This window comes from Ambystoma mexicanum, chromosome 1p (genome assembly GCF_040938575.1).
Source record: "Ambystoma mexicanum isolate Mex_15411 chromosome 1p, UKY_AmexF1_1, whole genome shotgun sequence".
Lineage (NCBI taxonomy): Eukaryota > Metazoa > Chordata > Amphibia > Caudata > Ambystomatidae > Ambystoma > Ambystoma mexicanum.
Genome location: NC_090921.1, coordinates 302462455 through 302487581, shown reverse-complemented (window position 1 = coordinate 302487581; position 25127 = coordinate 302462455). Strand labels below are relative to the sequence as shown.

At 45.5% G+C, this 25127-nt stretch overlaps 1 protein-coding gene across 4 annotated transcripts in view; it reads right to left on the bottom strand.

The window, feature by feature from the left end:
- The window catches only part of TMEM259 (transmembrane protein 259), a 648432-nt gene that overhangs the window by 498851 nt on the left and 124454 nt on the right, over positions 1-25127 (bottom strand). For all 4 annotated transcript variants that reach the window (XM_069647475.1, XM_069647467.1, XM_069647484.1 and 1 more), the window contains exon 2: positions 20303-20566. In XM_069647475.1, the coding sequence (XP_069503576.1) occupies positions 20303-20566 (264 nt within the window). The remainder of the gene's footprint in view (positions 1-20302; positions 20567-25127) is intronic.

The following is a 25127-nucleotide window of genomic DNA, read 5'->3' as shown; positions in this document are numbered from 1 at the left end:
GTGGAACAATGTTGGGCAAGGTTTCTTTGGGAATGGAGAAGGGGATGGCGTTGTGGTCTAACCACGGGCAAGGGGAGTTAGCCGTAATGTTGGTTGACACGTTCATGTCGGCGAGCCAATCTAGGGTTTGACCTTTGTCGTGGGTTGGCAGTTCAATGCGCTGGGCGACTCCTTGAGCGGCAATTGTGTTTTGCATCACAGTTGCATTAGGATCTAGGCTGTTGTAGAGGCCAATGTTAAAGTGCCCTAGAATAATGATTCTAGATGAGGGCTTGGTAATCCTGGATACAAGGAGAGCTATGTCCTCGTTGAATGATTGGAGTGGGCCTGGTGGTCTATATAGGATATGGATGGTGGTGGTAGCAGTGTTCGGAAGAGAAAGTTTAAGTGAGAGTAGTTCCTCTGAAGGGAAACGTTGGTTTGATGATTCTCTGAGGGACAAAGATTTAGCGATCAGGGTGGCACGCCTGCCCCCTCCTTTGGCTGAGGTTCTGTCTTTCCTGTATATTGTAAATCCCTCAGGGATGGCTAGTGAGAGTGCTGGGCCTGCTGCTGCATGCAGCCAGGTTTCTGTGACTGCAAGTAGGTCAAGTTGGTTAATGGTGATAAGGTCAGAGATGTCGAGGGAATGGGCCAACAGAGACATTGCGTTATGTCCGCCCCTGATGGATGTCTCACTAGTGGTAATGGTCGGTGTAGGGTCAACATCAGACATGGCTGCAGAATTCAGGTAAGGCGAACGGTATCCTGTTTCACTTTCTGCTGGCTTGTGCGCGATGATGGCTGGGATGCATGGGCAAGTGAGGGGAGGATTAGTCTCATTGTACCTGGCAGCTTATATAGTCTTGTTTTGGGGTTGAGGTGTGTCACAGGGTGTTGGGCTTTTGCGCTCAGTGTGATTTAGGCGCTCATTTTTGATGACATGCTGCATAATTTTGTCAATATCACTGATGCAAGGAGCAGGCAACATTTGGCTCAATGGGAGCGGTAAGCAGTTGGGCATTATCAGTAAAGCAAGGAGCAGGCAGCATATTTGGCTCAATGGGAGCGGAGTGCAATTATCAGTAACGCAAGGAACAGGCAACACAATTGACTCAAAGGGAGCGGTAAGCAGAGGGTTATTGTCATTACAAGTATAGAGGCTGGTCAGTGCAGTTCGAGCATGCGCATGCCGTGCAGTTTGATTCGTTGGGTGAAGACTCAAATGAAGCCGGTTTTGATCGGGACAGACATCAGCTGTGAGAGCTGTAGGCGGTGGCATCTTTGACGGACGTGTTGGAGCAATTCAAAAAGGTAGACGAGGCATATGGGCGTGGGCATTGTGCAGATCCATATGAGCAACATCATTAGATCTGGCACCAGTGGTAGCGTTGGCGACCGCTCGTGCAGCGGGCGATGTAGTCAGTGTGTTCATTGTTGGGTGCTTCTTGTGCCATAGCAACATGGTGATGGCACGGCTAAAGTGAGTGCACATATGTCACAGTACGACACTGGTGGTGGAGTCATGCAGGATTAAAGGGAGTAGATCGAGCTGCGTAGTAGACTAGTTGAGCAGGAGTTGCTGGGCATGCAACGTTGGTCGCACAGTGCGAGGGCCAATGGTTCCCACAGACACTAGCAGCAACCTTCTATGGCTCCCAATTTCACGCTTTCGTGGTACTATATATGCGTATATTTATTATTATGCACTATAATGGTACTGCGACGAGTAGGAGCATGAGCAATCTGACAAATCCTCGGAAATGTGGTACTGCGACGAGTAGGAGCAGGAGCAATCCAGCTAATGTACACGGGCGCTGCTACAATAAATATTTGCCACTTTACTCTTTTGCAGAGCGGTGTAAACAATATATGCAGACAGGGCCTTTGTCACCATAGCACGCTCCGTTAACAATACAAAATGGCCGCTATAGCGTGCCGTGTGTCATGACGTATAGGGTCCTTTACTCTGAAGCGCTGACTCACTCTGCACTGCGAGCTCGCAATCGGCTCCACAGCAGTGCTTACGCTTATCTTGCAGCTCGAGACACTCGCGCACATTACAAACTGTAAACGCGAGTTCATACAAGCTAATAAATATGAATATTGGAGACTTGACTAGTTGGCCGTTAAATAACCCACCAATATTCCTTAAATATGCAAAAGGCAGGGTCATTTCAAGCTCACCTGGTGGTTTCTCTGTTCAATTCACCCAGGGGATCGAAGTTCCGAACTTCCTCGTCGCCAATTGTGGTATGAAGCACAGGACAGAGATGATATTTATAATGTCTTTAGGTTTATTATTTATGTAAGTTATAAAGTTACTATAAGTATGCATAATGGGGAATAGGGAAGGAGTCTCTGGAGGGAGTCGCTTCTGTCCTCTGAGTCCCGCATTCCACCTCCACATTCTCCGTCTGGAATCCTTGTGGATTCCGCATCAGTGTAGCACAAGATGCACCATGCTACAAGTATTGCATCCTGTGGAGGCTTGTGGACTCTACTTAGATCACATGCTATGCATAGATTAGCGAGCAGTTAGGAGAAGGTGGTGGGTTGTGAGAAGGTCCAGTGGTGAAGAGAGGTTTTAGAACTGCATGTCCCACCTGAATATCCGCTTTAGAGTGCGTCAATGCAGAAGTGCGGAGTGAAGGTGTGTACTGAGCTCCATGTAGCTGCTTTGCAAATGGCGTCCAGCAGAACGTTTGCTATAAAAGCCAGAGTAGCTCCTGTACCCCTTGTGGATTGAGCTCTAAGTGTGAAAGGCAGTGTTTTGCTTCTCTGAAATGCGGTCTCCTTTTCTGCCTGGTGCTACAGAGAAAAACAGTTGGTTGTATTGCTGAGCAGTCTGGTCATGATTACATAGTAAAGGACCGCCCTCCTTACATCTAGTGTATGGAGTTTCATCTCAGCTGAGCTAGTTGGGTTCTAAAAGAAGGCCGGTAGCTCTATGGATTGGTTTATGTGGAATTTGGAAATTAACTTAGGTGAAGACCTACGGTGTGTTCTTAAAAACAATTTGTCTTTGTGGATAGCAAAGAAAGTGTCTTGCAGTGAACATGCATGAAGTTCACTGACTCCTTATGGAGGCGATTGCCACCAAGAAAGCAGTTTTATATACAAGATGTTTAAGGCTTGACGTTTGCATATGCTCAAAGGGTACTCCCATGAGTTTTGCAAGTACTACATTGAGGTCCCAGTCTGGCGGCGGGTTTGATACAGGAAGGTGGAGTCTCTTTACTCCCTCCATGAATACCTTAATGGCAGGTACTTTTCACCATGATACTACTCTGAGAGGTGGTGTATGCGGATAGCGTTGCCAGGTGAACCTTGAGTTAAATTCTAATCCAGAGTCTAACAGGTGCAGCATGTAGTGAAGAAAGTGAGTTGAGTACATTCCATCAGGTTTATTTGATTTGACTGGCACCAAATTACAAATCTTCTCCAATTGGAGAAATAACAGTGTCTGGTGTTTGGTTTACGTGCCTCCTTAAGGATATCCATGCACCTTTGCGGTAAATTAAGATACTCTATGACCTCAGGAGCCATGCTGCCAAGTTCAGTGAGTGAGGTTTAGGATGTAATGTTGTTCCCCCGTGGTGGGAAAGCAGGTTGGGCTGGCACAGGAGTTTTATTGGATCGCACATCGGCAGCTTGCGCAGATTTGGATACCATGGTTTGCTTGCCCACATGGGAGCAACTAGGATAAGCATCACTTGTTCCCTGTGATTCTTGTTAACCACTGTGTTCATTAGAGGAGTTGGGGGAAGTATAGGCAAATTTCCCTAACCAACTCATCCATAGGGTGTTCCCCTTGGAGTCTGTTTGGGGAAACCTGGACGTGAAGTCTGGGCATTGCTCGTTTTCTGGCGTAATCGCGTGAAACAGCGTCTCGGCTGTAACAGTGATCTTTCGAGACGCTGTTTCACGCGATTCCGCTTTCAATTGTCCTTGCAACTGCATATCAAGTGGAGCCCACGATTCTTCTATTCTTTGTTGCTTACCACATCTATTGTGATATTATTCAAGACTTCCCACTACTCAGCCTAACTAGAAGAGCAAGTGCTCGAACCACTGGTCAGGCTACCTTCTTGGGAAATAAACATACACCAACTGCAATTTATATTGTGTGTGCGCGCAGTGTGTCTGTAAAAACAACTTGGTTCTGTCTTATTGGTGGAGGACTAGGCAAGTCCCCACACCCACCCGCAGCGCTCCTCACACCACTCTCTATAATTCAGGTCCTTGTGCTGAGTCTCGCCTTCCTTGTTTGCCAATTTCGTTTACTTAGGTTGAATAGATGGCCCTCCCTGCCTGATTCACCGGGACGATTTTGACGGCGTCCTTTAACAGCAGCGCTTCCACGTCTTCCAGAAGTATGCGATGTTCCTCCTTCGTGGTGGTCTTTTGTCGCGGGGGTGGAAGGAGGGTCTTTGGAGTAACTATGCAACAACCGCCCACCACGGTGGAAGTGTGCTATACGACGTCTTACTGGAGTGGCATGGGAGGGGAGGGGATGGGACCTGAAGCGGGTGCTTTGGGGGTGTGAATACACCTCTGGAGGAGGATGAGGATCTGCCCCGGCCTGAAGATCCTCGCTGGCCCCTGTGGAAGCCCAGAGAGGACTGGAGTGGAACACCAGGATGAACCCTGACCCTGGCTGTAACCACTTCATTTTTGCGACGTTTGTCGCCTAAAATGATGAAAATTATGACTACCCCTTTGGCCTGAGGGTTTGTTTGTAAGCTGACTGAGCGACTCTAAGATGTCATATTCTTCCTTTGCCGTTTTGAGAGCATCCTCTACTGCTTTGCCAAAGAGAACATTAGGCTTGATCGGCATACTGTGGAGGGTTGCCTGGGTCTCCAATTTAAAACCAGACTGGCACAGCCATGCGTGGCACTTTATAATTGTGCACTCTGTGATAATTCTACCAGCATTAACTGCAGCGTCTAAATTATTTTTTAAGATACAGCCTTCCCGTCCGCTACTGCAAGGGAGAGTTGGGATTTTAGTGGCTCTGGAACCAAAGCCATTAATGTGGATATTTCCACCCACTTAGGGCAGTTGTAGCTGGACAGCAGAGTTGTATTAATAGCAATTCTTGCCAGATATGCCACAGCGGTAGCCACTTTCCGAAAGTGTTTATTTTGTTGCTCTTTGTCCGGGGGTGCCTCTGATGATGCAAGAGGGGTTCTTGCCCCATTTTCCTTGTGGTGGTAACCACCAGAGAGTCTAGCTTTAATTGGCCTGTGATGTAGGGTCAGAGGGCGCTGGACTGAACATTTTCTCAATGCAGGGGTTTACAGCCCGCGTTCGGTTTGGTGTCATTAGGGGGGGGGAATTCTTCTCTGCAGAGATTGCACTATGGAGATAAATTGGGTCGCTGCCTTTGTGTCACCCAATATATCCTTGGCAAAGTCCTTGTCGCCTAATGTTTCTTGTGTTTGGATTTGAAAATGATCGCTGCCTTGAGAAGCACGTCATTGAATTGTAGCTGTTATCAACCGGGGAGTCCGCCAACGGCAGATCAGCATGATCTGGAGGGGGGTAATAAACGGCATCCACGTCATAATAATGATCTACTTCTTGTAAGTCCTCTTGACCCTCAGAGTCTGAAAATGCTCCAGTGTCCTGGAGGCTTTGGTTGGGGTCATCAAATTGAAACTGGTCCGTTTCATGTTGAGGGGTGTCTGGCTGAAGTGTTTATGTACGTGCTCTTTGAGGGGGCATGGAGGGGCAGTGGGAGTGCTGCCTCGCTCGCGAACTGGTGGTGGATTCTATAAATTGTGAAGAGCTTGAAGTTTTTCAAAATAATTGATAGATATTTTATTTCTATCGCGCTCATACACAAGTGTTTCAGAGCTCGACAAGGCAAGGGAGGCGACCAGGGGAGAACATAACGATCTTACTAGGCCTAGTGACATTGAGAACGTGCAAGTGCATGGGGGAGGGGAAAAGTGCAAGGAGGGGGGGGAGAAGTGGAAAGTACGTAGCAAAAGGAGAACAGAGTAATTAATCAATAAAATAAATAATCGTAGCCCGTGGGCTGACGCGGGCGGGGGAGAATCCACAATCAGTCTTTGCATTCTGGTAACGCTCGTGACAGCCCACAAGGGGGAGCGGCATAAAACAGAGCCAGCTGACCCTTGCGGCGAGAAGCTCGGAAGGAGAAAAGGGCGGAAGCGTTTCATAGCGCTGTTTTGCTGGGGTGCTGAGCTGCGGCTGCGGGACCATAACAGGCACGAGGCCGAGGGAAACAAAAAAGGAAAAAAGGTAGGACTCACATATACTATCATCAAAGTAGAAATCGGTGTGAGCGGGAGACTGTGGGAGTCATCTCCTTTGATCCCGCTGCACCAAATCAATAGAACAGACTGGAACAGCAACTGTTAACAGTTCACTCCGCTATAATCACCTTGACTGGCTCTGTGGACGATATCCCCCTTTTTTTTCTATACTATTAGGAAGCCAAATTATAAGGTGCATTTATTTGATATAAAATTTAGATCTCAATAAGTGACCCGAGATACAAACAGTTGGTGGTCGGGTACGGAGGGTGAATCCTCCTCATTCCAAGTGCAAGTAGCATCAAGATTTGACAAAATCTGAACGGACGAGTGGGGAGAAACATTTATTGCAATCAGCCCTTGCTTCCCTGACCTCCGTTTAGGATCCTCCCATTAAAAGAGGGAATTCTCTTGGATGCCAGCAATGAGACTTCGAAACACGAAGGAAATGGAGGGAGAGAAGGACGGGTCATATTTGGCAGAGGATCAAGGAGCTGGTGTATTCATCAATCAGCAAACTCCAAGCAATATACATTTAAATGCACCAGAACAAATCCAGGTCCAAATACATGCTGAAGAAATAAATGAAAACATGGTACATATGAACACAGAAAAAAATCCATGCACCACATTAACAAACAAATGGAAACGGGGATTAGAATATACTTTAACAAAGAAGATTCGCAAAAAATAAAGAATCACTTCGGCAAAAAAAGCCACAAAAGCCACAGAGATGTTTAAGGAGAATTACTTATATGCTGGGAAAATCCACGAACCACTCAAGTTCCACTATCGAGCACAGAAATTCCCTTTCTGCCTGGAAATACGGGAAACAGTTTCTTCGTGACAGACGCAGAGGAAAAAAATGCTATCCCCTCATCCAAACCAGAATTTAGGAGAATCCAAAGAAAATCAGTTCTGAGCGAAGATTCAATGGAAAAGATAGAGCCAAAAACAGACACACTAAAGGCTCTGAACTTTGTTCTGATCTCGTTAGTATCGTTTTTTGAAATGCTCAAATGAAGGTGCAGACGTAAACTGGCACACTGTTAGAAGTCACAAAAGTAGTAACATGTGAATCAACACTGGTGGGGTTAGTGGTCGTCATTAATACCAATATGACCCTGCCTCTTCGGGACTTGCGACTGGAAGTAACAAAACAAGGTCTTGACGACATCTCTATACAGTGCATCTTGAAAAAAAGAAGTCAAATAGAAGAACAGAACAACAAGCTATTGGATTGGAAGAAGCAGTAAATCTTTTGAGAGGAAATCCAACGTCAGATGCATTAAAACAACGAGATGAAAACATACAGGAGTCCTTATTCGATGACACACCACTGTCAGACTCTGTATTAGAAGAATTCAGGAGGCTAGCCAATGTAGTGGATGAGGAAATGGAAATAATCGAGGTGATATCAAAAAGGAACTGTGAAATATCCACAGAAAAACAAACAGATCCACTCCTAGACTGGCAACCTTGACACGGTCAAACCTCAAGAAGTAGGAGAAATATGAGAAAACGACAAGCGGAGAAAGAAAGAACAAAAATGGCGCATTCTAGAACAAGATTGATCCCAAAAAAAAAGGAAACAAAGAAACGTAAATAAAAATGCGATGGAAAAAACAAACAGCCAATTAACCCCAAAAACCAATTTAAAAAAAATGAGGAAATGGGAAAGCTAGCCAATGAATCCCTAGAAACAACAGATGTCTGAGAAAAACCCAAAAAGCAAAAACAAGATAATTCGGAGAAAAAGCAAAAAGAACAGTGGAAAGACCAATACAGACAGTCCTAAAATATCAGGAGGAACTACCACACCCAAGAAAATTAGCATCGGCTTGCAAACTGATGTTAAACTAGGATGTGGTAGTAAACCGAGAAGTGAAATAGAAATGAACATCCTAGAGGATGTAACAAATCTAAAAGACTCAGAGAGCATCAAAAAAGTAACAATCTCTTCAAAAAAACCCTGTTAACAAATGCAATAAAATGGGCATCAATCTTCCTACAAAAAGGTTCAAAATCAAAGGGCAAGAGCAATACATCTAATAACCTTTCGACAGTACATAATGATCTAAAGGTAAAAATAGCCCCATTCTTTCTAATATCAAAGAGCAAGAGGGGGTGGTGGGGGGAGAGAGAGGAGACCTGGACATTGATAAAATATGTATTATTGATACAATTGCGGACTCTACGAAACCAAATCAACTGGAAACAGACAAAGTACAAAATGCACAAGGAATGTTTGTCTCTTTAAATGAGCAAGACAAACAAGAGGTTGCAAATCTGGCAGTCAAGGCATTGCCAAAGGTCATGGAGAACTTAAATGTGAGCAATTCCAAGGACTACGCCATTCCCAGAATCTGGCTGAGACTTTGTTATGCCCAGTATGACTGAACGGCTTAAAGATTTGTGTTGTCTGGTATTAGAACAAAGAAAGTAAGAAATCTATACTCCTTTTTATCAGAAGATATAGATAGCGTAACATTCCCAATGTCATAGGACCCTTTTTTGGTAGAGTTAGTACTTAGCTCAACCAATGCAAAGAGCGCTCTGCTGAAACAATCAAGAGAACTAAAAACAGACTTGAAATTTCAGTTAATGACTCAGAAAATTCTGCTAACAAAAACATTATCCCTATGAAATCACCTGATCAAAACCAGGTCATAGTGAAGGTCTCTAATGCTCCGAAACCCAGCAAGGTGGGAAATAGAGAAGAAGAATTGAAACCACAAGAAAATGCACTCTTTCTCCTCCCTGAGATTTTTTCTAAAGTCCTTCAGAAACTAGGCCTGGGCACGCAACAACTTTAGAAAGGTGGGCCTAAATCAGTAGGAACTCGCAGGGTCCCAGTAGCATCGAAGCCAAAAATATATACGGGCGCATTTGTTTAGTCATTATCTTATTACAAGAAACGTGGTTAGTAAACCCACTTAATATCGAAGGGTATACAGTACTATGTCTATCACCATTGTAAACGGCGCAGGGAAGGCCTTCAGGTGGCCTTCTCATGGCCCTAAAAAAATCAAATATTTAAGAACTTAGTCCCAATATGGGAAAATAATATAGGTATTCTAGCCTGCAAAGCACATTTATTTCAAGAGGGTAAGCCCTCATTATGGAATTTGATTAATATTTACTGGAACCCCGCCAGCTCAAACCTGAACACATTTTTTGAAAATCTAGGCCTCTTACTAGAAAGAATAAAAATAGAATCAACCTGTAGTCACATAATTCTAGCCGGAGATTTAAACACAAACTGCATGCAGTTTAAAGAAAACACTGAAATATCCTGCAAATGAGAAATCTAGAAGGGAAAGAATGTGGCTAGACTTCATGAAACACTGGGATTTGAAAATGGTAAATGGATTAGCTACAACATGGCATAGAGGGAACTCAGCCTCCACCCTGGACTACATTTTTGTTTCTCAGAGATTATATACATCCCCCTTAGTCCTTGGAATAAAGCAAGATGGGGCAGTGACGACAGTAGATTGTAGCTTACTTTTATTAACATTTTTAGTTCTACCTCAAATATAAACAATCAGAACCCCTACAATCAGAACCCCTACCACGACCTCTTTTGTTACCCCTGCCATAACTCTGGGTAGACTGCTGGTTAGTGTTCCATGTAGTACCCTGGCCTTGGGAATAGTTTGAGCCTCTTTGGGAGTTTTGTCCGCAAGGCCGACGAAAATTGCCATTCCCTCTCTGGTTAGGGGGTTTGTTGGTTAGTTGCCCTAGGGACTTGAGTGTCTCGTACTCGTCCTTGGCATTCTTCAGCACGTCCTCGACCGCCTTTCCAAACAATAGATCTGGCTCCACCGGCTTATCTATCAATGATGCTTGGGTCTCGGCCTTGAAACCAGACTGCCGTAGCCAAGCATGCCTCTTGATGACCGTGCTTTCAGCAATTAATCTGCCGGCGTTATCCGCGGCATCAAAGGTTGATTTTAAAATGCAACCTGACACGGCTCTCCTTTCTGCCGAAACTTGTGCCAATTGGCTTTTTAAGGGTTCTGGGGCAGAGTCTATGAGAGCCGCGACTTCTTCCCACTGGTGGCAGTTGTAACTAGCCAGCAGGGTGGTGGAGTTGGCAATCCTTGCCTGGTAGGCAGAAGTGGAGGCTACGTCCCTGCCCAAGCCATAAATCTTCTTGTTCTCCTTGTCGGGGGGAGCTTCGGACGATGACAAGGGTGTTCCCGCCCTCTTACGGGTTTTTTTAAACAACCAGGGAGTCCAGTTTGAGATGTCCCCTTATGTACAGTGGGTCAGATTGGGCTGCCCTGAAAAGTTTTTCAATTCTGAGGTTTACTGCCCTAGTGAGATTGGGGTTAACAAGGGAAGGGTCTATCCTCCTTTGTACTGACTTAAGGATAGGGATGGCCTGAGCAACAGGTCTCTTTTCTCCCACCAATTCCTCTGCAAAGTCCCTCTCTTCCTCAGCACCTTGGGTGTCAATGTGGAAGTGCTGTGCCGCTCTGACAGGACCTCATTCAGGAGAGGCTGGTTGTCGACAGGGGAGTCGGTAACCAAGGGATTATTATTATTCCTCCTCCTCCTCCTCCTCCTCCTCCTCCTCCTCCACCTCCTCCTCCTCCTCCTCCTCCAACATGCCCACGTCCGGATACTCCCCGATGGATCTTCCTGATATTGAGAATAGGGCTGTATATAGAAGGGGGCCTGAAGACGGAGTTGGTGCTTCACCCGGGGACTTCTTACTTGGGGGTATTGGATCCTTAGAGCCTGAGGGAGTTGACCCTTCTGGGGTATAAGAGAGAAAGTGTTCCGGGTTTTTGGCGTAGAAATCTGCCAATGATGACATCCTTGACATTACTCTATGTCATCACTGGACCATTCCCTTGAACTGGGAATAACCCTTTCCTGGAGTGCTTTCCCTGTTTTATCCTGACTAGACCTACTGGTTTGAACAGGGGCCTTAGGGACAAGATACTGAGACTTGTCCATCTGTTTAGGTGGAGTAGAATGTAGTTTAGGAGTGGAAGTAGGATGTGACTGCTTACTTCGTTGTTTTCCCCCCTCCCCGCAGGTGGAAGAGCGTTTCCCCCAATTTTTGGGCCCCATCAGAGCTTTTCGGTGCCTGGCGCCAAAATTCGGGGGTAGAGTCCCTGTCTCTGGAGAGTGTAAGAGATTCGGTAGCAGCCTTCGCGCTGCCTGCAGACGCCGACTCCTGGAGTGCAGCCTGGGGTAGAGGTCGTCGTCGTCCTCCGACGACCGAACTTCAGTCACTAAGGGGAGCAAGGCACTCTTAGCAACAGTGGAGGGTTGCCTGGTGTCATGCGGCGATCTCGAACGCCCAGAGGACACAGACTCGGTGGACCGTTCTCTTCGTGCCTCTTTCCGAGAACTCGACATGTGCGTCGAGTCTCGGTTGGACCTTTGTTTGCTGGCAGTGGTGTGGGTAGCACTCGTGTCGCCGGGGGTCTTCCCCATAGCTGCCCTGCCGGACAACCTTCCGAGGTCGGGGACTTGCGATTGGCTGTCCATCGACGCCACATTGCCCTCGCTGTCCGAAAGTACAGCGTCGCTGCCATCACTGAAGGCACCCTCCGCGGCCATGGCCTCTTGTCGCCTGGCGTGGTGGGCCCAACGCTTTGTCGAACGGTCCTTAAGGGTCTTCGGTTTAAACCGACTGCACGCTCTGCAATTTGCCTCGGGGTGGTCCCTCGGCAAGCAGAGGTTACATGTGGCGTGTCTGTCAACCCAAGGATACTTGCGGTTGCAATTGGGGCAAATTGAAAAGGGTACCCTCCATACGCACCCTGTGGCAGCGGGCTGGCAGTGTAGGAATATAAGTAATGTACCTATATTAATCAGAGTGTAGGATATGTGCCACCCCCCACTCTCCCTACTTGCAGGGCCGAGTCCAGAGGACTTCCGAGGCCAGAGGCCTTCCGAGGCCCAAATCCGTCACTGTAGTCAGACGGTTGAATTTTCTCCAATCCGGCCTCGAGTGTCAATGTTCGGAGACTCGACGTATAGGTAGAATAAACGGGGAAATATATAACAATATTTGCAAAATCTGACTAAGTCAGGGAACTCCGCTCAGTGCTTCCGACCAGCATGGCGGAAAAAAACAATCTGAGGGTCCTAGACGCGTGAGGGATCATGTGTACAGTGGACGTCACACTAGGGATAGTATTACTGGCACACCCTGTGTCAACACCCATTTTCGAAAAACAAACTGTAATACTCCGCAGCTTCCACTAGATGTCAGCCTATGCACAGCATGTGATCTAAGCAGATTCCACAAGCCTCAGAAATATATATACATACAGGATACATTACTCACCGTAATCGTATTTCTGATGCTTGTATCTGCTTAAATTCACATGTTGTGCATAGGCTGACATCTAGTGGAAGCTGCAGAGTATTACAGTTTGTTTTTTCGAAAATCGAAAATGGGCGTCGAACTAGGGCATGCCAGTAATAGTGGCTTCCACCTCCGCTTACCAGGCAAGAATTACTAATACCACCACTCTGCTGGCAAGTTACAATTGTTAGCAATGAGAGCAGGTAGCTGCCCTCATTGCCTCCGCACTTGAACCTCTAAAGGGCCAGTTGGCCCAGATTGCGTCAGAAGGGAGATTGGTGTCCCGGTGCATTCTCAAGGCGACTTTTGACGCAGCGGACAATGCAGGCCAGCTCATCGCAGAGAGCACAGTCATCAAAAGACACGCTTGGCCAAGGCAGTCAGGGTTCAAACCCGAGACACAAGCCACTCTAATCGACATGCCGGTGGAACCAAATGTCTTGTTTGGGAAAGCGGTGGAAGAAGCACTCAAAACAGCCAAACACGAATATGAGACCCTGAAGTCCCTTGGACAGCTAACCAATAAACTCACGAACCACCGAGGGAATAATAATTTGTCGCTCCCACAGCCAAAATTCCCAGAGGGTCAAATTATTCTCAAGGGCAATGAATATCGTGGGGAGGCAACCAACAGGCTACCCAGAATTTCACCAGAGGTCAGAAAAGGGGCCGTGGTAGAGAGAGAGGCAGCCCAGGTAGAGGCGGTACACCTCCCAACAAACGGTGACGCTCCACTCAGGGTCCCTTCCAAAAACTCCACAGTAGGGGGGGCGCATTTCCAGCTTCACCCACGCATGGGAAGGGATCACATCGGACAGATGGGTGCTGCCCACAGTGTCCGCGGGATACTGCATCGAACTGTTGGAGCGCCCCCGCGACCATCCTCCAAGACAGAAAATACACTCCTTGGCGCACCAAAGAATCCTCCTCTAGGAGATTGTCATTTTTCTTGCAAAGGACACGATAGAACTCATCCCGAGCAACCAGGTAAACAGGGGTATTTATTCAGCTTACTTCCTTGTGCCAAGAAAAGATCTAACAATGCGCCCAGTATTAGACTTACGCCCTGCAAACAAGTATGTCAAGCTTCAAAAGTTTCGCATTACTCCCCTCCAAGAAGTAATTCCTCTACTAAGAAGAGGAGGTTACATGGCAACATTGGACAAGAAAGATGCCTATTTTCATATTTCCATGTTCCCAGAGCACAGAGGATTCGTGCGCTTCAAGGTGGACAGTCAGCACTACCAGTTCAAGGTGCTGCCCTTCTGTATAGCCTCGGCTCCAAGGGTCTTCACCAAGGTACTGGTGGTGGTGCGGCGGCGCACCTACGCAGGGAGGCAATCCCAAAGTACCCTTCCTGGAGGACTGGCTCATCACAGGGGAAACCCCAGTAATTTGCAGATCGAAAGAACGATCGACCTACTCTTCAAATTGGGCTTCTCAATCAACGAGAAGAAATCAAGCCTGGTGCCAAGCACCTCCAAACAGTTCCTAGGAGCTGTCCTAAACACTCAAGAGGGGTTGGCCTTTCCATCAGAGGAAGGAATTCGGAACCGACTACTGCAAATTCCTCGATATCAGTCCGGTCGTCAGATAAGGGTTCGCAAAGCGATGTGCTTGCTAGGCATGATGGTGTCATGTATTTACCTGTTCCCCACGCGCGTATGTGTCCCATGCAGGAATGGTTGGCTAAACAGTGGTCTCATGCAAGTGGTCAGTGGGACGATCTAGTGGTCGTTTCGCCAAAACACTAGTAGAGTATTCGCTGGTGGACAAGAGAGAATCCTTCCAAGGGGAAACACTTTTACAATCCGGAAATACAGGCTGTAGTCCCCTACAGACGCGTCCCTGTCAGGATGAGGAGCACACCTCCTTCACCACACTCTGGTCTCACAGTGGCCAAGAATCACATCAACCTGCTAGAGCTTCTGGCAGTCTTCAGAGCGTTCGAACCCCACCTATCGAACCCGTCAGTGCAGATCCTACGGGACAGCACGACAGTTACCCAAAGCTGTCCAGGCTTGCCCAGAAAATTTGGATATGGGCACTGAGACGGAACATTTACCCGTCATCTCAACATGTTCCAGGGGATCTCAATTCACTAGTGGACGCTTTGAGCAGAGACCCCCCCCCCTCCCAGGAGAACACGAATGGAGACCTCTTCTCACAGTGGGGTTTCCCCACTATGACCTATTCGCCACAACCGAAAACTGACAATGCCCAGGATTCACATCCAGGTTCCCCCAGCCAGGCTCTATGGGGAACGCTCTATGGAGGAACTGGTCGGGGATGTTTGCCTACGCTTTTCCACCAGCCCCTCTGATGAGGAAGGTGGTCAACAAGATGCACAGGGAATCGATGACACTCATCCTAGTTGCTCCAATGTGGGCGAGACAACAGTGGTTCCTGCGCCTGCGCAAACTGGCAGTGTGCGAACCCATCAGACTCCCATGCTGGCACAACCTACTATCCCAGCACGAAGGACAAACGGTGTATCCTCAACCCAGCTCGATGAACTTGGCAGCATGGCTCCTGAAGTCAGAGTTCGGCCATCTCAATCTACCTCAGATGCATAGATATCCTAAAAGAATCAAGGAAACCAAACACAAGACACTGTTACTTTGATAAGTGGAAAAGATTTGTTATTTTGTGCCAGAATAAACAAATGAACCCAGTTGATTGCACTCCTTCCAATATTGTTACCTACATGCTCCACCTGCTGGGAAAAGGTGCCAGAAGAAAGGTACAGAGAGTAAGGAGAGGGGTTGAGGTCAGAGTGGTCATGCCTGGGAAGAGCAAAGAGCCCAGCGTTTTCAAGTCTCTGATACTACCCCCACTTAAGAACTGTACAGTGAAAAGAGCATCCTGACAAGGAGAACTTTGTTTGAAGATGAAAGGGGCTTAGGCCTGGGGAATAGAGATGCAAGAGTCCAGCGTGGAAGGTTCCAAGGGCACCCTTATTCAATTGAACTATCTTGCACTAGCAGAACTACACCTATTGGTCAGACTACCTGAGACCAGTTGTGGTTTACGTTTCCTTTTCTTGAACCACTATTTTTCTTTAAGACTACTTCCTATCACAGTTTGTCAAAGAGTGAGGGCAAGCATAGTTTTGGACACAGACGGATTTTGGTTTTGTACTTTGACATCGACAGCTCTTAGAAACATCAGTTGAGGGATCAGCCCCTTTAGAGTTAGGGCCAGTTAGGTATTACACCAATCCCAGAACTTTATCAAATAAAGGTTTTTGAAACTCTATACCAGGCCTGTCTCACGGAGTCCACAAATGTTTCGGGAGAGTTTGTTTATGGGAAGATGCACTACAGTATGGCGGCAGGTTCCAGGGTATTGGCAGTTTGCAGCCCAGGAAGTTCACAGCAAGTCATGGGATGGCTCAAATTGCAGGCCATTTTAGGACCGATAATGCCCACCAGACCACAGGAGAAAGTGTGTTGCTCCTGTGTGGCCGAGTGATCAATTTGTGTGTTTGGGAGTTCCCCATACCGTTCGGCCAGGCCTACCACTGTAACTCATCTAGGAAGCCTTCTACGAATTCCCTGAACACTTTCTACTAACTCTAAAGTCTGTACCTACTTGTTCGACAAAATATCCTCTGGAATTCTCCTGCATCTGTTCACTATCCGGACCTGCCTACTTTCGGCTCATGAACCACCAGGGTCCCCCTTCTGCCTCGGAGATCACTCATGCCTTAGAATAGGGAAGGACTCGGCCTAGAAATTATAACAAGTGTTGAAAAGTGCTTACTTGTAAAGGTTTGTGTAACATTGATTCCTGAAGCAGAATAGGTTACAAAGTATTACCAAGTTCTTACTTACCTTTCAGTTGGTTGTTGTCCCTCTGAAAATAATAAAGTTATTTACTTTCCTTTGAACTGTGTTCCACTATTCTAGAAAGTAACAGTTGGTATCACTTTATTATTCCTGAAACTGAATGTGTGTAAAAGTCTACCAATAGGGTTTACTCACCTTGACTTGCTTAGTGCCATTCTAAATGTGTCAACATTAGGTCTTTACTTACTTTAAACTGCGGATTGCCCTTCTGAAAAGTCTGCTAGAGTTCTTACTTGTGTTCCACGACTGAAAAATATACTTGGTATAACTAACCATTCCTATAATAGAAATCGTGCTACCGTTGATGACCTATAAGGTTTATTCACCTTGAATAGCTGATTGCCATCCTCAATGTGTAGCTTGAGATTGTATCCACGAGTTGTTGACTGTCCCTCTGAAAAGTAATTGATAAGTTATTGCATACCTTAGACTTGTATTCCACCATTCTGAAAAGTATTTTTGGTGCAACTGTATCCAACCTAACAGAAAAATAAGTTAAATGTTGCCAAGTGCTTAACTGTTTGGTAGTTCAAGTGCATTATCCCTGAAACAGGGTAACATAGTATTCCCAAGACCGAAAAACACTAAGTTATTACCAGTGATGTGGTTTTACTCTGACATTCTAGAAGAGTATAACAAATTGTACTTACCTTGAAATGCATCATGCTATTCCACCTAAGGTTTATACTTTGTTTTGCATACCATAAGTATTGTTGCTTTTTAGAATTGTGCTTATGAATACTAATAGTACTTTGCTTTCTAAAGAATGTTTTTGCCTGTGTATAAAGAAAAGGCAAGGCTTTGAACACTTAAGGGTGATTTCAAACATTCTTTACTTCAAAACTGGATTCATGGGATGGTTTTCTGATAGTCTGCCAGTGTACAGAGAAGGCAGCATGCTGCTCTACGTTCTGCTTGCATCTTATTCAATTGCCTGCCTGCCTGTTCTTTCCTCCTACAAGAAGGCAATTGGTAAATTTGCTGCAATTGTATTCTTGAAGAAAGCTTCTTTTGGCCAATGCTTGTTAAATTAGGTCTGCAGCAGAACCACCCAAAACATTACTGCAATTGCAGTTATTTTTCTGGGAACAATGCCACTACATCATGCACCCTGGCACTGTTTATGCCCACTTTCTTTTTTTTTTAAACTCTATTTCTTATTTTGCAACAAAACATCCAAGCGCAATAATAAAAACACAAAGTAGGTCATTGGATCATTAACAATTCTAAAATCATGAAACCGGATCAGAGAAAGCAATAAACAACTCAACCGTAGTTCCAGACCCAACTTAGAATATAACCATAAACAATACTTCCAATACACACACACACACGACAGGGACATTACAAAACAATTGACAAGACAAATACAAACATCCCCCCTCCCAGAACTCCCATACTTCATTACTACAATGCTACTCCATAGTTTAATCCACTATCACTCAAAGTTCATTAAAAGGTCCCCACAATTCATCATATACTGCTTCTTTGCATGGTTTATAAAACATAGGTTTCTCATAATTAGAGAGAGTCTGTACATCTAAGAACCATCCTTCAAACATCGGTTTCTTCCTTGTTTTCCACACTTAGTATCTGCTTAACTGCCACCAGCAAGGCAGTATTAATCCAATATGAAGTTGCCCAGTCATTATAACGCCTACATCTCGCTAACTGTAAAATCACTGCTAAAGGATGTGGAAATGTAATGCTCCAGATTGTGTCAACCCTATCTAGTACTTCCCTCCAATAGTCGCCCACCCTCTCACAGCTCCACAACATATGTATCAGACTGCCTTTCTCCCTCCCACAGCCCTATCAGCAGTCGCTATCAGTCATCCCTAAAGCACACATACACAAAGGGGTCCAATAAACTCTATCCAGTATCCAACGCAAACGCAAGTCTGTTTTAGCTTTAACTGGAACTTTCCAGAGCTTTTCCTAATCTTCCACTGGCAAATCTCTACCCAGCTCCTCTGACCAGGTCAGCCTCAACTTTTCCCATGAGGTCAACCACTTCTCCTCCAATGGCATAAGTCTCAGAAAATTTGACACTCTGTGACACAGAGCTAAATAATTTACAAATCTCTGCCCTCTGCATGAGCGGTGTATCCAAGATCTGCCGCCTTTCAGAAACTAAGGCTTCCAAAGCCCTACATCTTTCCAACTCCCTTTTATGTAGCCCATAATTCTCCATCAGATTCTCAAAGGGTACCACTCCTTCATTGCTTCAAACATCACCAATCGATAAAATGCCCTTATTAATCCAACTTCTCCAATTAAACATCTTATTGTTGATCTGCAATAATCTGCAATCCTGGATTATGCCAAAGCGACGCCTCTTCATATATGAACAGCCCTTGCTCACTACCCATCATCAATGAAGTTAGTGCATCTGACAGCAACTGTCATTAAGTTACACACGTCTATGCAGCCTTCCTAGAAGAGAGTATAGACTTTTTGCATTATACAGTTCTAATTTATGCTTTTCTATTTGCACCCACCACAACAGTCTTCATTGGTATAGCTAACCAGCTTTTTCAATAGAAAACATTTAAAATAGTTCTGACGTATAGGGTATCCAAACCCACCATCTTGGACACTTCGAACCATAATAAGTCGAGGAATTCTAGCCCTTTGCCCATTCCCCAAAGAAACCCCTGAAATAACCTATCTATACATCCAAGGACTCTCTTCGTGTTTATGCCCACTTTCAACACCCGACATTTGTTCATAACTGCCAACACCCTGTTTGGACACATTAGTAGAGGAACAGCAGGAAGGTGTCAAGAATGCGGACCAACCCAACATGTACACATACTGCTCGAAGCCGATTTCTGGTGCAGTTAGGCAATGAGAAAATAGTAGCTGAGGAGACTATTGAGGAAAACACAATGTAATCTTACCTTCATGCACTTCTCAATGATAGAATCACTGAAGAATTAGCAAAAAAAGGACTTACCATTGGTGTTGAAACAGTCAATATACTTCAATCAAATGAAACAGAGGTCGCAATGCAGCCAGAACTGATCAGGTCAAAGCATGCCAAGTTATTGTTGGTGCAGGTCTGCAACTGAAAAACTGGTCACAGGACTAATCTATTTTAAGGCTTAGATTGCCAGGCAAGACCGGGCAGGAGCTGCACAGCTGCAAAATAGAACTTGGATACCCAAAGGGTGCAACTGCTAAGTATCCAGCGATGGCCAAGTGAGGAAAAATAATAAAAAACACCTGTGGGCAGACTGCCAAAGGAAGTGGAGCTGGTTGCTGTATGTTTTTTTCTAAAATACTTTGCTGTGCAAAAGCCCTGAAATGAATCTTCGGTGAACACAGGTCACATGAGCACACAGGGAAGGGGAGAAGCGCAGGCGTTCAAACCATTTTTCTTACTAACAGAGCATTCATACTAAGCAAGTTACAATTCACTGGAACCAATTACTTAGACTGGTTTGGGAGGCAACCATTAAAGGTCGGGAGGCTATGTATCAAACCTGCTTTAAAGGCTAGAGCTGCACTTTATGGCAAATACCATTTATGGGGGAAACAGTAAGCAATTTGTTGGGGGATGCTGAATGAGCGCTCCAAGAAGATCAATGGGAACACTTTCTTTAGGGACCCATGTTTCCTGAGTGGACAAGCAAAGAGGTACAGATTCTTAGTGCTACCCGCTCTGTCACAAGCTCGAGATCAAAAAAAGAGGCTACAAAGAACAAATTCAGGCTACACTCCAAAAATACCAGGAGTTTACCACTATTCAGAAGATGCCCATAGAAAGATCACAGTGCCAAAACCAGAAGCTCCCATCTTACTTCATTCATCCCTTTTGTAATGCAGCTGGGCAAGATTACCTTAATTGAGCTGTTCTCAAACATATCGATGCTTAACTCTTCCTCTTCGTCATCATCTTCTGCTATGGACTCTTTCACCTCACCCGGTACACTGTCAGTCTCATAAAATTGCAAGAAGATAGGTGCTCGAGTGGAGTTCCGCTGGATTTCTACACGTAGGATCCCGTCTCTGGGCCACCGGTCCCGTACATGCTCCAGGCAATTAATGGGAGAGCGAGAGAAGGCAATGTGAATGTAGGCCAGGATGAAAAGCACAAAGAGAGCCTGTGTGGTAAAGAAGAGTAAACGTTAGGCATGGTGCTGAACAAGTGAGCCGTACAGCCAGCAATCAATAGAATCTGGAAAAACAGCAAAAGGATCAACAAATTAACACCCTAGCATTGCAAATACTATCCTAGCGCCCCTCATGATTCAAAGAGCAATCCAAGAATGCTGCAAACAAGACTAACAAAAGGGAAAGCCCCTAGTGCTACTGAACTGGGGTAATAACAAGGCTGCTCAATTAATTAATTTTAGTGACAGTAAAGAATGGACTGCCTGATTAAATATGCACTTTATTGCTTGAAGTTCAAACAACAAGAATATTTGGACAGTAGATTAGTTGCTAGTAACTTATTTTTTGCCAACAATGACTAAACATTAAAATAACTCAACTGTTCACCCTTTTATTTAAATTTGCTATGTAGATTTAAAAGATATCAGGACAAGTAATGCATATTAGCAATGTTGTACATTTGAATAGCTAACACTCAACAGAAACCAGACATGAACAGTGAGAAAGTCACCAGCAATGTTTCAAGTGCATAATCATTTTAATGTAATGGTGGAGAAACAGGTTGTGAGGGTATGGAGCTGTGAAAGGGATGACATTTGGAAGTATATTTGTGTGTCATCTGCGTAATGGTGGAAATATAAGCTGCGTTTGCCAAGGGACTGGCCAAGCGAATCATAGATTGAAGAGGAGTGGAGATAGGGAGGAGCCTTTCAGTACCCAATACTTGATTTGATAGGATGTGATATAGGGGACTTCTAACGCGTCTGTACACAAGTGTTTCTAGGCGCGAAGGGGATTGAGTCTGATCGATTCACCCTGTGGACTAAAATGTTTAGTAGAATGGTGAGGTCAATGTTGTTGAAGGCTGCAGAGAGTGCAGTACGAGTAGTGCTGCGTCTCCTGTGTCTGTGATGCTGTGGAGGTTATCGAGCATGTGAACAGTAGCGGTATCAGTGCTGTGCCCAGTCCGAAAGCCAGTTTGGAAGGGGTTGAATAGGTTATTTGTGGTGAAGTTTGGTTTGAAGGTGGGCAGCTCCAAAGAGTTCCATGATTCTTGTGGGGGTATGCAGTGGTACTTTTCAGGTATGTTGAGAGATGATTTTTTGAGAAGGGGTGAGATTTGTCCCGTTATAAGTTCACTGGGTATGATACCATGTGAGAGACAGGAGTTGATTATGTTGTGCCAGTGGGGAACTAGGATGGTGTTGCAATTGGATGCAGCTTGAGTTGGGCATGCATCGTGTTATGTGTGGCAGAAAGTGGGCAGGTTTGTTTGTGGCAGTGAAGGTGGGGTGGAAGGTGTCCCATGTGTTGGAATGTTTGAGACGAGGGCTGCAAGTGGGAGAGCTGAAGAGAGGGATTTCCTGATGTTGTGCATTAGTTCATGAGGGAGTTACATACTGCAGTGGATCGGGGGTGCAGCAAGAATGGATGGTGGTTTAGAGAGGGACTTGATTATGTTGAATAGGTTCATGGTACGATTTGAAGTAATGGGTAGCTTTGCTATTGCGTATGTCTGGTACTGTCTGAGGGGTGTCCTGGTTGAGGGGAATGGATTATTTTACTAGGCTCGCCTGCTAGAGAGAGAGGAGGGAACTGTTGAACCATGGTTTGTGGTGGTGGTTGTGAGGTTTATGTAATTTGATGCATGAAATGTTGAGCGTCTGTGTGATGGTGTAGTATTAGTGGAGTAGGAAGGAGGGATGTTCCTGTGGTGGCAAGGAGCAGGTGTGGGGATAAGGCTAGGTCTGTAACGTGTTTGTCTGGCTGGGGGGGGGGGGGGGCAAGGTGTATGTGTGGCAGGTTGTGGGATTATGTGTGGTAGTGCGAGTGTGAAGGGGATAGCAAAGTGGTCAAATCACAATACCCAGATTCGATTATCCACAGAGACAGTATTTTTGCTGGCGATCAAACATTCCAGGGTGTTGCCAGCAATGTGTGTGGGATAGGTGATGCTATATGTGGTCATTAGGGGTAGCAATAGACATCCTTTAAGACAGGTATAGAAGAGGTCTCTCAGTACTATAGCTAGGGCTTAAACCTTGCTGACGGGGTCGGGAGAGTATTTTGCAACACAAAAATGTTCAACTGAGTGGAGACCTATTTAGGAATATGCCCGACATGAAGACGACAGCTCTCTGGATACAAAAAAATTGAGGTGCAAAGCAAACATTTTAAAATCAGCAGTTTTACAAGGCCTAACTTTAATGCTTATGGGAAGCAGGAAAAGACCATCATGGTGGAGCAATAGTATAATGCTCTCTCACTTTAGTGCCCATTTTGGATACTTTTTTTTAACCTACTCATATTTTAATGTGATTTCTAAACTTTGCGTTTCTTTTGGTTATGGAGCCTGACATGCTCCATAAGCATAATCCTTTACATTGTGTCACACTGCACCTTCAAAGCAGTGACACAGGGAAGTCCTCCAGATTTCCCAAAAGTTTAAAATCGATTCCCTGGGATAACTACTGTTTTCCAAGCAGTAAAGTGAAATTGACTTTACTTACACGTGTAACTTTCTAGACCCACAACACACTATCTTACAATAGGGTGCTGGAGGGGTTACTAGTATCCCCTTTGTCGAGCTTCTCATGCAACATTTTTATGTTACCCTTTCCTCACTGAATGGCTGGTGGCAGTGGTTTAACTTGAGCTACCATGGGGTGCATTTACAGCAGGCTGCGTCGCAGCTGCAGTAAAGCACTCAAGGTGCCGCCATTTTTGTCAAAATGTCCTGGTCTCCTTTTTTTGCCATTTCTTTGTGGTAAGGTCCTTCTTGAGATTTACTCTGCGCGCCAAACCAGGTTTGGTCCCATGGTTTGCTTTGCCTTTGGCGGGATACACGAGTGAAGCCTGCCTCTGGCTACAGGGTGTCTGGGGTAGGCAGGAAGTGAGGCAAGTGCCCGAAACTCCCTGTGCTTAGTCTCCTAGGCAAGAACAGTCACCCTGCCGGGTGACACCCAGCTAGGATGGAATGAATGGGAGAGAAATAAAAGGCGAGGCTTTTGGCTTGGAAGGCAGAGTCTACCACTGGACGAAAACCGATGAAGAACTTGAAGGACGCCTGCTGCAACTCCTGGTCTGTTGGTTTGACCAGTGAAGCCCTGCTGCTGAGCTGAAACTCCAAATTTTGATCGTCAGAAGCTACGGACTACTACTCCTTTGAGTTGGTTGAGACCAATCAACTCCAAAGTAAGCCACATGGACATTCTCTTGGAGCTGGTTGCATTTGTACAGAGTTGCTGCTGGAAACCAAATAGCCAGGGAGAGGAACAGATTGTGTGCATTGCTTTTAAGTTGGCCAAGAGCTCCAGGAAAATCCTCCGTACTCCCAGGAAGCAGGACTGACCGAGCCTGAGCCCCCTCAACAGAGTGCGGGACCCCAGAAGCAAGGAAAGTGCATCTCAACAGCCAAGAACGGCAGTGTTGCTACTTCAGTGTTTCAGTTCCTCGCGACTACCGCAAGTGCCACTTGTTGGAAAGATTGCCGGTTGCGAGCGGTGACCTTTCCATTGCAGTGCAGAGTCCTCAGAAGTCCTCCCTCTTGTCCCCACGACTGAGGCCCAGGAACAGAGATCTGCAGAGCTGCACAGGAACAGAAGTCATCTTCTGCACTTTTTCTTCAATACAAAAGGTACTGTAAAGTCTGAGAGAACTTACCTCTTGTTGTAGAGCTGCTTGCACCTTCTACTACTCACAAGCCTAAACAGCTTGTGGCCCTACAATGATTCTTCAAAGACTTCTAAAAAACATTGTGCAAAGACTTTTCCTACTTACCTACCAGGTGCTTCAGCCCATATAAGACTTTTGCCCATTGACTTTGGCTTAACCCGTTATAACCAAATGACTCTGCTTAGTAGATCTAAAAGTATTTGCCTGCTTACGAATATTTGTGATATCTTGTTTGTTCCAATAACCTTTTCCTTTAATCAATTTCTAAAATTATTCTAAATGCAACAGTAACAAATTAATGTCCCCAGCACCCTAGCTATTGAAGTCGCCTAAGGGTGTAAATTGTGACTGTGAGCCATCCAAAAAGGGTCTTCACTGAATTTAGAATATTAAGAGTGGGTGTTTTGAAGTGTATTTGAGTGTCACTTTTATATTGCTCCCTTCTGAAGGCTTACTCTAACTGGCTGATAAATTAATAATTGTTTATTCAAGAAACCTTGTGTGTAAGTGTGTAATTGAATACTTATCACTGTGAATCTCTGTGTAACTCCCCTACAGCTCACATTGGCCTCTCTTGAGATAAGCCTGGCTGCTCAGCCACACTACTAACCTGTGTAGTACAGACTTATACCAAATGTTGGGTTCCTATTGCCAGGATGTCAGGGTTGTTGTAGTGCACCCAAAGGGTACTGCATACAATCTTCCCCAACATGCCCTGCATAACTAATCAGTATAGAAGGTAGGCTTTGTTGCCTATATCAAACTGTAGTACAGGCAGTTTGAAGAACAACAAATTGAGAAGGATCAGAAAGCTTTGCATTTATAGACTGCATTGGAGAAGGCAAGGCCTCACATTTCTGGGGACGGTGCAAAAGG